Source organism: Asterias rubens, chromosome 5, assembly GCF_902459465.1.
Source record: "Asterias rubens chromosome 5, eAstRub1.3, whole genome shotgun sequence".
Taxonomy (NCBI): domain Eukaryota; kingdom Metazoa; phylum Echinodermata; class Asteroidea; order Forcipulatida; family Asteriidae; genus Asterias; species Asterias rubens.
In genome coordinates, this window is record NC_047066.1 from 13,058,485 (window position 1) to 13,072,215 (window position 13,731).

The 13,731-nt window shown below is 38.5% G+C and overlaps 1 protein-coding gene across 1 annotated transcript; it reads left to right on the forward strand.

Moving 5' to 3' along the window:
* The first annotated feature begins 1,212 nt into the window (after positions 1-1,212).
* Positions 1,213-11,081, forward strand: LOC117290409 (septin-2B-like). The gene is made up of 13 exons (XM_033771797.1): positions 1,213-1,400; positions 2,173-2,281; positions 2,748-2,834; positions 3,579-3,702; positions 4,485-4,619; positions 5,147-5,264; positions 5,489-5,590; positions 5,811-5,907; positions 6,678-6,726; positions 7,008-7,148; positions 7,870-7,921; positions 8,523-8,635; positions 9,503-11,081. Exons 1-12 carry the CDS (start codon positions 1,374-1,376, stop codon positions 8,601-8,603), a joined length of 1,122 nt encoding a protein of 373 aa, XP_033627688.1. The 5' UTR covers positions 1,213-1,373; the 3' UTR covers positions 8,604-8,635; positions 9,503-11,081.
* Positions 11,082-13,731: the final 2,650 nt, after the last annotated feature.

The window sequence follows — 13,731 nt, forward strand, 5'->3', positions numbered from 1 at the left end:
CTGAGATCTTTACAACATGTCAAAAGAGGGCGCTATGTCACTTTTACGGTTGTCAAAAAATAATAAATCGGGAGCCGGGTGATCATGGAGAATGGTGTGGATGTGTGCATTTTTCGGCTTGTCAGCGATCGGGGGAGATTGACAGAATTTGCCTTTCTTAATTAATAATGGAAAATCCGGTTTCGATTGAAAGCTGAGGCCACCCCTAAAATATAATTGATGGAAGGGGGCGGGCCTGTGATGTCGATCCCACACGGGGGTTTAATCGGGCCCATCTGCCCCGGCCCCGGCGGCGCCCTCCTATGATGAAGGAGGAGGAGGTGATAATAGGTGTTAAATTTCGCATAATGATTAATTTTTTTTTTTTTACCCCTACACCGATGTGTGTCAGCACTGTATACTCGGTATACTTCCCTGTGAAAAACAAAATTATCACAGGCATTATTACACCGTTCGCCGTTTTGTGGGGAATCTTCGGGCGCCGGGGGGCGGCGTGGGAGCAGAGATGATCTCCTGCCACAAGTCAAAAGTGGGCGGAGATTTATTATACTAGATCTCGCTCAATTTAAAAATTAATGAAACAAACTGCTGCAGAACCATAACCCGCCCCTGCAAAACAAAATAAAACGCTCGAAAGCTATCAATTATCAGGCCTGAATATCATTGACTAATTTGACAAGTTTTGCAGATGACAGCTACCTCCGGTTACATTTCAAGGCTGTTCATTTCAATGTGTTATAAATAACCAGTAGTGCCCCCCCCCCCCCCCCGGTGCACGTCTGCATGCAACTGATTGCCCCGCCCACCATACCACGAGGTAAACACGCCTATATTTTTAAGACCTAAACATCAAGTGTTTTTTTTTCTATTTTGCTTTTTCAGTCTTATTTGTGTTTTATCTTTTATTTTATATTAGAAAAGTGCTCCCCCTTTCCGAACCCCGGCCCCGCCCATGTGAGTTGGTTTTGAATGATTGATGTTTATTGTTTTGAATCATCGGTATGCGATGATTATCACCTCGTCTGGTAACTAAACTAATCAACTTATTCTTGATTCGCTCAATACATGGGACGTCTGGGATATTTATCGTCTTGCGGTTTTACTACAACCTCGTGTTAAGCACATAGCACTTCGTCGACCGCAGCATATCATATCTACTGCACGCCCGTGACACAATCCATGAGTAAAAGGTTGACAATCCACAAGGTCTTGTGTCTGTGTGTGTGGTGTGGTACTACTACTGTCAATGATCGCTCTGTCTACGAAACAACTTACGAAAATATTCATCTTTTGTTGTTTTAACAAATTTCCAGGAGGAAGTGTTGAAAGTGTTTGTCTGCTAGGTTAATAAGGGTACCGCAAAGCTGTAGAAAATGTCTGGAAAGGAGTCTAGGTCGCAGGTAAGCGAGGGATTTCTTTACTGAAATTCAGTAGCAGTGATCATTTTTTTGCCATTATTTTTTTTTAGTTCAGCCATTGCACTGTCACTGTGACTAATCTTAATTTTGAGCCAGTTAATTATTTTTGTTCGAAAATTAATTTTGTGCATTTTATGTGTATTTAACGAGAAGTCAGTGAGCTCAGAGTTGACATTGGCAGTACCTGTTTTCACTTCTGAGATGCACAATCAATTACGTTGAAAAGAGGGGAATTCCCTGGACATGCTATGAATGATGCTGATTTTTATATTAAAAAAAATTGAATCACATTTTTGGTTTTTGGTAAAGTTGTTCAGCAGCAAAAATCAGTCTTTGTAACTTTGTTTTTAATTATTTATATGTGAACATTTTCAGCCTTTTATTAACAGGTAAAAAATGGTCAAGGCTTGTTGTTGTATTGTATTGTAAAATCCTGTTCTTACGGGATACTGTATTTTCGTTTCAATGCCATGTTGCGCCAATCATTGGCTTAAATCAAAAGCAACTATGGCTGGATCGCAGAAAAAGCCTTTCTTTAAAGACGTTGTTTCTGAAGCTGGGTTGCTTGATAAAAATGTTGCCTTAAACTCATAGAATCAGTTGAAAAGTTCATGCTTTCTGTTTTGATTCTATTTTCCTAAATCCTATTCGTAGAAAACATGCCTGAGTTTAAATACCATCTTATAGAATTTATGAAAATGAAGTTAACAATTCTTGGGATTCTTATGTAACCTTATGCATTTCTTCTTTCCAGCAATTTTCCAACCCGGAGACGCCCGGTTACGTTGGCTTTGCCAATCTGCCGAACCAGGTCCATCGAAAGTCCGTCAAGAAAGGATTCGAGTTCACCTTGATGGTCGTTGGTGAGACAGAATTGGATTTGTGACATTTGTACAAGACATCAACTAATTAAGTTATTAATGATTTCAACTCCACATGACTGCGTTGTCAGCCACTGAAAACACAATAATTATGTTCTCGACCAGAAAATAATGGCGTCTGCTCAATGTTTTTTGGTCGTCCATTTTAAAATCGCCCGCCAACACATGAGACGTACGTTCGCCTACATGTATGGTCTGATGGTTGCAAACCACTTGTTTCACTTGAATTTGACGGCAACATTTGCACAAGTGGAACGCACCCTTGGCACGGATTCCTTCACCATCATGTGCCCAGCCCATGAGAGTTTTTTCAAACATCTTCGTGTAGGCACCTAGTAGAAGTTTTATAATCTACTAGATTAGAAACCAAATTATTGATCTTATGAAGAAATCTCATGAAAGTAAAAGTCATAATCTTTCTTCTATTTGCCTTGCTCTTGTTTTTCAGGCGAGTCTGGTCTTGGGAAGTCTACCCTTATCAACAGTCTGTTTCTCACAGACCTCTACCCAGAGAGACATATACCAAGTGCAGCAGGTAAGTACTACCCCCCCCCCCCCTTTTAAGTCTGTTCTAAAAGCCATTATACACTTTCGGTACAGAAAAACAAAACCAAAGTTCACAGATTTACAAATAATTTACAGGGTTAACAGAAGGTAATGGTGAAAGACTTCTCTTGAAATATTGTTCCATGAAATGCTTTACTTTTTGAGAAGACATTAAAACAATATCAATTCTCGTTAGCGTGAATTACAGATTTATTTTAAACACATGTCATGACACGGAGAAACGTGCAGAAACAAGAGTGGGTTTTCCCGTTATTTTATCCCGACTCCCATGACCGATTGAGCCTACATTTTCACAGGTTTGTTATTTTATATATAATGTAAGTTGTGATACACGAATGTGGGACTTGGACAATACTGTTTACCGAAAGTGTATGATGGCTTTAAAGGATTTTCGGCTCACTGAAACAAAAATTTTCTCCCAAACTACAGCAACTCAGCGCAAGTAATATTTTAAGGGAAGCTTTCTACCATCATTATCTTTAAACCTTGTAAGTTTAATGTAAATCTGTGGATGTTTGTGTTTTGTTTTGTAAAAAAAAAGTACCCAAACCCAGGTTTATACTTCACCAAACAAAATACAGAATAAAAAGCAAATTTTGTTGGAGCAAACAATAATGAGTTTTTAGGCCAAACCATGTCCTTTGTTTGCCATCAGATGGAATTTTCCAAACAATTTATTGCAATTAAATTAAATTTTGTTTTGTCTCTGCAGAGAAAATTGACAAGACTGTCAGCATTGATGCGTCTACAGTTGAGATCGAGGAACGCGGCGTCAAACTGCGGCTTACTGTGGTCGACACCCCGGGATATGGAGACGCCATTAATAACAATGATTGGTGGGTAAATGTAGCGCGTAGAACTGATATCTCCCACCACTAACCCCTCGAAAGGAAGCACTGAAATAGCATTACTGATTGGCTTAACCAATTGACTGCTCTGCGCGCATGCTTGTTAAAAACTCAAGTACATGTATCAGAGTACAAGTAATTGGACACAAACCACTTCAAATGAATCATTTTTGGTGGGTCACTCTAAACTGCATACATTATGACATGTCACAAGATCAAAGAAGAATGCGAGGGGACCATGGCCCAATTTCATGGCTCTGCTTACCGCCAAATTCTGCGCTTACTATCACCATTCTCCGCCTACTGTGCAAGAGCTGAATTTCTGCACTAGTTGTGTAATGTAGGGGAAAAATGCCTAGTAACAAAGTGATAGGAACATTATTCCTAACAACTCTGCGAAATTTAAACACCAGTGGTTACCAAAAGGTGGAAATGCCATCATTTCAACATTCCTTCTCAAATTTGATCCTACAATCCCAGCCATATCTCGTTGGGCCCCCCTGCCCCCTTCCAATGTTCGTTTCAATTGCCTGGCTTTTTCTGCATTACAGTCAATGGGGGGGGGGGGGGGGGTTGCGGGGGAGAAATTGTTTATTGTCAATGGGAAGTGGACAGGGAATGGTTTTATGTAACGTTAGTAATAGGTGGCCCAAGCATTTTGGCCGGGATTGTAGTTTCAGACCTTTTTGTCAGCAATGATGCGTACCACTGAACACCTTCAATGTCAATGATTTTTCATAAACTTGTTTGCTTTCTCGTTTTCTTTCTAGTTTTGATCCCATCTTGCATTACATTGATGACCAGTACGAGCGTTACTTGAACGATGAGAGCGGCTTGAACCGACGTAACATCATAGACAATAGAGTCCATTGTTGTTTCTATTTCATTTCACCGACGGGACACGGGTAGGTGTTCAATACTCCTGAACTGTACCAAACCGTAATGGCGAATAAGAGCTCCTGACTCAAGCTCTGGTGTTTCTGATCAGCAGAGTGTGGGTTTGAGTCACATTTGTGACACTGTGTCATGAAGCAAGACTCTTGACCATTATTGTTCCTCACAAAAGAGATTTGTTTACATGGTGTCACCGCATACCTTATTTACTTAGTACCTCCACCATTAGTCTCATATGTAAATAACTACCTTTTTTGAAATTGCAAATGTGTACATGAGTTAGAGCCAACTTCCCAAACTTGATTTTGGTCACAACTTAAACGCTATCACTCCTGTCATTAAAATAATAGGTGCTTTGAGATGCCCCTTAATAAAGTAATACGGTAAATAGGACATAAACATTATAGTGTTAAATATATTTAAATCAACATGCCTGGACAAAACAAGAATAGAAGAAAGGTCTTGGTGGTAACAACTTCCTAAGAAATACAAGCTGTTCTCACTTTTTCTCATCAATATTTTTTGTTTCTTGTACAAGTTTGAAACCATTGGACGCCCAGTTCATGAAAGCACTGCACAACAAAGTCAACATCGTGCCCGTCATAGCCAAGGCTGATACTCTGACCAAGAGAGAGATTGTAGCCCTGAAATCAAAGGTAAATTACTCCTAACCCTCCCACTAGCTGACCATTCAATATCATGCATGGTTTTGAAGTGTAGAATGCACAAAGCCAGCCTCCAATATGATTCAATGTGCAAATTCTTCACTACGACATGTACTTAAGAAAAGTTTGATTGATGGTCACCGCAGTCTAGTGGTTGGACTGCCATACTTGCATTTTACATGTAAATGTTCTGCATTTTTATTGTTATTATTTAGATTATGAGTGAGATCGAGGAGAATCGGATCAGAATCTACCAGATGCCGGACTCTGACTCCGATGAGGATGAAGATTTCAAAGAGCAGAATAAACAACTCAAGGTAAGTTCACATTTCTGAACAAAAATTGCCCCCAACCAGAGGAAAACTGCTGCGTCCCTTCAAGAGAGCGGAAGTTCAAGGCCTGATGTGCAGTTTTTTCTCATCTTATTCCACTTGCAAAAAGAGTACAAAGAAAAACATTCACTTTTTAAAGTACTGCACAACACATCTTCACAAAGCTGATCATGTTGCTTCTTCTTTTGTACTTTTGCAACTCTAGGCTGGAGTACCGTTTGCAGTGTGTGGATCAAGCCAGATGATCGAGGTCAAAGGTCGCAAAGTTCGCGGCAGACTCTACCCATGGGGAGTAGTGGAAGGTAAGTACAAGCCTCAAACGGATAAGGCATCCATTTTTTTTTTCTCAGTTGAGGGGAAAATGCGGTATAGTTTCGCTGATGCAACATGTAGATTTATATACTACACGTCTGTGTCATCGTAAAAGTAGCATACATTTTAAAGGGCTAAAAATTATAGGGAGGGTAAACCTATGTTAATTAATTACACAATTTATGACTACACAAACTTACTTGGTCAAGAGCACTGGAGAGCTGTAAACCATTACATGATGCTATGTAAAAACGTGTACATGTTGGTCTCAAAATTAAAACGTAGTCCAATATACCTTGCAGGAAAATACTGTACATGTCTATGTTTAAAGGCAGTGGACACTATTGGTATTACTCAAAATAATTACTAGCGTAAAACCTTACTTGGTTAACGAGTAATGGGGAGCTTTTGGTAGTGTTAAACATTGCGAGAAACGGGTCCCTCTGAAGTAACGCAGTTTTCGAGAAAGAAGTTATTTTCCACGAATTTGATTTCGAGACCTCAGATTTAGAATTCGTGGTCTCGAAATCAAGCATCTGAAAGCACACAACTTTGTGTGACAATGGTGTTTTTTCTTTCATTATTATCTCGCAACGTCGACGACCGATTGAGCTCAAATTTTCATAGTGTCTTTAAGCGTGTGACGGAAATGAGCGCTATACAGATTATAAAAAGCTTCTATTGCTATTGTTTTAAAAATGCTAATGAACTGATGATTTGTTAGATTTTGATTGAATATTTATTTTATTTTTGTCAACAGTTGAGAATCCAGAGCACTGTGACTTCATCAAACTGCGCAGTATGCTGATGTAAGTTTCTCTAGCCATAATATTGGGTTGGAAATTTGGAATTGAAGAAAATTCGCATTGCAATATTTTGGTTGGTGGTGTTCTGCAGTGAAACTCCAAAACCAGTCACAACAATGTAAACCTAATGTAGTTTGTAATTTGGCTGGTAACCTATTTCTGTTCAGCAATACTTTTGTGCTTACAGACTTCATGAAATGAAATTGAACCTATTTCACATGGTTTTTATTTTCAGTAAAGCATTGATCTTAACAGCATTGGTTCCTCCCTTCTCTTTTATCTAGTACTCACATGCAAGATCTACAGGAAGTTACTCACGAGGTCCACTATGAGAACTTCCGCTCTGAGAAGCTCGCGAGGAGTGGAGGCGGCGAGAAAGAGATGAGAGCAGGTCGCCCCTCTCAGCGTGCACCCCCACCCCCAAGGTAACCTGCCGTCGATTTCACCAAACTCTTCCTAACTTAGGATTAATCTTAGGACTCAGGACGAGTTAAGTTCTGTATCCGAAGATGTTGGATGCATTGAACCCATCCTAAAGTTAGGACGGGTTACTCGTCCTAACTCGTGGTAAGATTAATCCTAGCGTTTTGTGAAATCGGCTGCAGCTCCCATATCTCTTCCACGATCCCTTCTTAAGAACTGTTTATGACAATTTGACTGAACAGTCAAATTCGAAAAAGGTACAGCATTGTATCTTTCCTCGAGTGTGTGCCTGGCAGCACAGCACACAATGACTACTTGGTGTAAAAAAAAAATTGGGGGTGTAATGTATGCCCTGACTTCCGTAATGAGCATTGCCGTGGCATTTGGCTTAGTCCTAAAGTTCACCCCAGGGTAATTTGCCGATCCCCTCGATCCCAACTGTTAAAACAAAATGTTCAAGTAATTAAAATAAAAGATAGAAATAAAAATTTAAGAAGAAATTCACAAAATCTATAATAGAACGATTTAAAATAATCCAGATTGCACAGAAGCACTTTTGGTCGGAATGCCTAACAGTTTGATTTTTTTTTAAAAGTGGGGAAATACATGTACCTTAATTCTATCAAACATTGAGCGTAGTGTTAAACAACTGGATGTAAGTGTGGTGCAGACAACTTGCCAATGTTAACAACAAAATCGTGACTTTGTTTCCTTCTTCTCTAGGAGGGAGGATGGTAGCGATAAGGACCAGATGCTACAGGAAAAGGAAAATGAGGCAAGTAAATACTTGGGGACACTACACACTATTGGTAATTCTCAAAGACTAGTCTTCACAGTTGGTGTATCTCAACATGTGCATAAAACATCGTGGAAAATTACTTCTTTCTAGAAAACAACGTTACTTCAGAGGGAACCGTTTCTCACAATATTTTATGCTAACAATTATTTTGAGTAATTACCAATAGTGTCCACTGCCTTTAAATAGTAATAATGATATAAATACAAAATAGGAGAATATAATTTAACAGGGTTCAAATTTTGGAGGAAAATCCACAAGACAGCAGGGCTTTGTAACTCAATATTTTCTACTGGACCATCATTAATTTGCAAAAAAACGTTGCACAAATTTGGGTGCTTTCAGATGCCTGAGAAAGGCTTCAGGCTTGAAGTCTTTCTCAGATTGAGATATTTTAGTGAGAAATTCCCTTTTTTTCAAAAACTCTGTTACTTCAAGAGAGTCGTTTCTCACAATGTGTTATACTATCAACAGCTCTCTCCATTGCTCGTCACCAAGTAAGTTTTTATGCTAACAACTATTTTCAGTAATTAACAAACGTGTCCAGTGCCTTTAACTTTGTTCATGTCTTGTTTAATAGTTGAGGCGTATGCAAGAGATGCTGGCTAAGATGCAGGCCCAGATGCAAGCCCAGCAAGGAGCTTCTAATGCCGACGTCTGATTCAAGTAGACGACTCATCCCAACATGGACAGGTTCGTATACTTGAGTCCATTGAAGACTACAATGCTCGTTTTTGATCTCACTTTCCCAGGGTTTACTTAAAGGGTTTGGGTATCTTCTTGTACGAAACAGAACACAAACGTCCACATATATTTACATTTAACTTACAGTTACACGGATTAACGATAACGATGTTAGCAAGCTTTCCTAAATCATTACTTGCTGAGGTGCTGTACTTTTTGAGAAATTAGTTTTAAAAAAAATTAAAAAATTAGCAGAAACAATTTTCGTCTCAGTGTGACAACAAATATTTTAGCATTTACAACAATCAGGCCTGGTCTTTTAAAGCCATTATACACTTTCGGTAAACAGTATTGTCCAAGTCCCACACTTCGTGCATCACAACTTATATATAAAACAATAAACCTGTGAAAATTTAGGCTCAATCGGTCAGGGAGAAAAACAACGGGAAAACCCACTCTTGTTTCCGCGCGTTTCGCCGTGTCATGACATGTGTTTAAAATAAATCCGTAATTCTCGCTAACGAGAATTTATATTGTTTTACCGTTTTCTCAAAAAGTAAAGCATTTCATGGACTAATATTTCAAGAGAAGTCTTTCACCATTACCTTCTGTAAACCCTGTAAATTATTTGTAAATCTGTGAACTTTTTTTGTTTTTTCTGTACCGAAAGGGTCCAATGGCCTTAATAATTGAGAAAGAAATTACCTCTTTCTAGTTTACTTCTGTGGGAGCCGTTTCTCACAATTTTTGTTATACTATCAACAGCTCTCCGTTGCTGGTTACCAAATAAGTTTGTATGCGAACGATTACTATGAGTAGTTACAAATAGTGTCCAGCAGTGACTTTATTTAACGTACTTTCTTTTCTTTCTTGCAGGCTTACAATGCAACCCTGATATTCATTATGCAAGTGTACAAAGAGCAGTGCAGACTTTTGGTCGGCAAAGAACAAACACCAGTACAAGACAAACTCCCAAGACATAAATACCTAAGAAAGTTTTACGATCCTTACCGTTTCTTCATCCAAACAGCTTCCTCTAGTTCTGATACAGTAATCGTACTCCAGAAGACGATCAGAGCATACTGATTGAAACGTCTTGTTGAAACCAATGGTCGTTCTCAGAACCACCCCAACTCAATAGAGATAGTCATTACATGGTGTTACCGCAAACCTTTCCATACAGTAAACATCGTTTTCCCACATCGCAATGTTCTTCAAACAGCTTGGTTTTTCTCCAACGTCCAAAGAGGATAGTGTTCTCTGACGCGGCAAAATGTTTCACAGTAAATCTTTCTGATTTTGATTTTCTTGAGCACCTCTCTCTCAGCAGTCATGCTCACATGAAAACAAGAAGTGACTTTAAATTGTGTGCCAAGGTACTCACCTTCAAAATGAAATACCGCCCTCTGTTGGCCCCGTGTTGTGCAGGTTCTGATTAAAGTGCTATGTAACTTATTCAACAGAAATCTTTAGTAAAACAAATAATATTGTTACAAAATGTAGGGTTATTATTGTCATAGACCTATTGGTTTTTGGACCAAGACTGGGAAAATATTGTCGACTTTCTTATACTTATAATAATTTGCATTATTCAGTTTTGTGAGTAATAATCATAATTATTTTACAAGGTTGTCACTAAACTAACCCAGTTGGGAATCAGAATGTACTGTTGCCTTGATTGGAACCTCTTTCCCCATTGAGAATGGTTCCTAACTGGGAACCATTATTCCAAATTGGGGGAACCCATGGTATCAACAGTATGAAAAAGGAAATAGCTGTCTTTGTCAGGTTCCCTCTATACAAGATGACAATGCATGTTGTAATCGCAATCTCTTAAATAGAGACCAGCCTATTTTTTTCCCTCCCAGCCTTCATATAGTTTCATTGGTAGAGTATTGTAAAACTGAATGAATGAAAAAAATTAAGCTGGGGTTAGAATTGGGCAACCATTGAATTTACTATGCTATATGTACATGTGTGGACCTTTAAAGTGCGTCCATCATTTTGTGTCCAATAAAACTCAAATGGAGGCTTGTTGGTAAAAGATAGTCCGGCCTCTCGTTAGATATTGAGAATTAGACATATCATTGTCATAGTAGAAACAGGGTGTTTGACCGAAGTACTGTATCAAGTTAAAGACCTGTGTAGACTTTTTTCATGGTGCAACCATCTTGTTTTTATCCATTCAAACCAATGTAAACCAGAATGAGACTGGAAGGGAAATTAGACAAGATGGCTGCTGTGGGATAAATTAGACAAGATGGCTGCTGTGTGATAAACATACATAGAGTTATATATAAGAACTAGAGGGCGAACTGGTGATGCCTCTTGCACAAACGCGACGGGACCGCGAGAAAACACGCGCACCATTCTGCACGCACGTTGAATATGAAGTACACGTTCGAGTTTGTGTTTATTGAACACTGACGCCATCCTGTTTTGTCAACTTACAAAATGGCTGCACAAACACACGCTAAGCAATGCCCGTTTGTTCAACTTAGAAAATGGCCGCCTGCGCGCATGCAGGGGCGCGTGCCGGGGCGCGTATATAAGCCAGTGTGCCCTCTAGTTCTTATATATAACTTTATGGTGATAAAGGTCTTTTGTCTGCAACCTTATTGTGCCTCTTTATGTAGTAAAATCTGTGCATAGTGATACATACAAATGTTGAAACCAATTACTGTAACGATGGTCTAATTTGTTTGGTAATTACAAGTACAAGTTAGCTTAGAGTTTAACTACGTTTGTGTGCAGTACTGTCTTAACTAATTTATGTTCAAAACTATTTAATCACAACTTTTCGTATTCTGTAATAATATTTTATACCCTTTTTTTTGTTTCATTCTGAAATGTTGTAATCCTAACATGTTTATTTTATTAATATTCAAATTACATTTACAGAGTTAACGCTGGTTTTCAAGTAACTTTTTGAAGGGGGTTGTTGTGGACTTTTCTTCCTCCAGCTATAAAACTCTGTTATTATTCCCACAAAAAACCTCAGGCATTCACAGTGTTCAATCTAACGCGATAGTATTTCACTAATTTTCACAGAAACTGGACAAAAGGATCAACTATTTTGAAAAGAGATGTCCAAAATAATCGCTCACTTGCAAAAACTTATAAATCTATGTAATAATAATTAATTATTAATATAATTTTGGAGGCGAATCGTCCAACAACAAAGTGGTCAAATTAAAGGCAGTGGACACTAAAGTCTTACATGGGGAGAGGTTGATAGTAAAAAACATGGTGAGAAACGGCTCCCTCTGAAGTGACATAGTTTTTGATAATCGAGAAAGAAGTATTTTTCAACGAATTTTATTTCGAGACCTCAGATTTAGAATTTGCGGTCTCGAAATTAAGCATCTGAGAGCACACAACTTCGTGTGACAAGGTGTTTTTTCTCTCATCCTTATCAATCAACTTCGATGACCAATTGAGCTCAAATTTTCACAGGTTTGTTATTTTATGCTTATGTTGGGATACACAAAGTGAGAAGACTGGTCTTTCACTATTACCAAACGTGTACCGCGAATCATGCATCCTCATTCGCAGCTGAGAAGCTGAATTGTGAAGGACCCAGCTACAACGTGGTCAAATAAGGCATGTGTCAAGGGGCCTATAGCAGCCACTCTCAGCAACCCTCCCAACAAATTTTTTCACCCACCTAGAGACATGCTTCCCACCCAAGGACGATATGCCACGAGTTTGTGTTGTAGTGAACTTATTAAGTTATTGATGTTTATTTGACCGATTATTAACTCTCCAGTATTGACCATCCAATATCATCCACTATGGTATTACACTTGAAATATGATTCTTGCGATAAGCGCATCTACACAGTACACAGTCAACCCTCCTACTGTATGACCATTTAATACGTATGCCAGCCTGCAATACCTTGTGCTGAATGTATAGGTACAAATTAGATATACAAATTGTGTGTGCATACATGTAGTTGTGCAACCAAACACACAACCCATGTAGTTGAATGGATGGTCAGCTAACAGGAATTTTTGTTTTACTCGATTTCATGGAGCTGCTTATGCAGACAGTTATTCTGCTTAGCAAAAATAAGCAGGATACCAGTCAGAAGTGATGCATGTGACATGGTATTCTGGCTGGTAACCTTATTCTGGTAAGCATAATTTTATCGTGCTGAGCTGATTTATGTGCTTAAGCAACTCTATGAAACAAGGCCTAGGTTTACTTCTAAGTCGCACAATAACTTAAGTCGATTGTAACTACTAACATTATTTAAAATCTACTTACTGTAAATTTATGTACCACAAGATTCAAGATATAATAGTTGAATCTTTTTTTTGAAACCAAATTCACATGTACCTTACCCGTTGGGAAAAATAATGCGTGAAAAGGAAATCGCGCAGTAGCACAAAATCAGCGGCTAAGCAGCGCTATGAAATTGGGCCCAGCGTAGTTCCAAAATGACGCCATCTTTACGGGCAACTAGGGTTTTTGGCATTATGCTGCATCTAGTGCTTCAAACTTGTTCAGCAGCTAAGCAGTTCATTGATAATTCAGGCAAGGAATTTGATAAAACTCCTGCGAGCTACACAATGATATTTATGCATAATGCATTTGTGTGTTAAAGGCAGTGGACACTTTTGGTAATTACTCAAAATAATTATTAGCATAAAACCTTACTTGGTAATGAGTAATGGGGAGAGGTTGATAGTATAAAACATTGTAAGAAACAGCTCCCTCTGAAGTGACGTAGTTTTCGAGAAAGAAGTAATTTTCCACGAATTTGATTTCGAGACCTCAAAATTGTTATTTTATGCAAATGTTTAGATACCAAGTGAGAGGACAATTTCGACAATTGACGACAGCGTCCACTGTCTTTAAACCAAATCAAGTGTAAACTATCTTCTAGCCTTAAAAATAACATCATTCTACCATATATTTCTATTACAAGGTGCTATGTTTTTAGTTGGTAGTTATTTATCTCTCATTTTTTAAAGCACAAACCAGGGTATTTTATCTGTCTCGTAAACTGATTTATAAAAACTCATCATGCTGGCTATAATGGAAAAATTAAAAAGGAACAAACAAAATAGTGGCTTGAAATCTTCTATTTTGTGTTT

Bases quoted from the DNA above. Each gene is read 5' to 3' on its own strand.
- LOC117290409 (XM_033771797.1), top strand. From the start codon at position 1,374: ATGTCTGGAAAGGAGTCTAGGTCGCAG. The intron at 5,265-5,488 runs GTAAATTACTCC...GTTATTATTTAG, and splicing joins TTGTAGCCCTGAAATCAAAG to ATTATGAGTGAGATCGAGGA. The intron at 7,149-7,869 runs GTAACCTGCCGT...CTTCTTCTCTAG, and splicing joins CGTGCACCCCCACCCCCAAG to GAGGGAGGATGGTAGCGATA.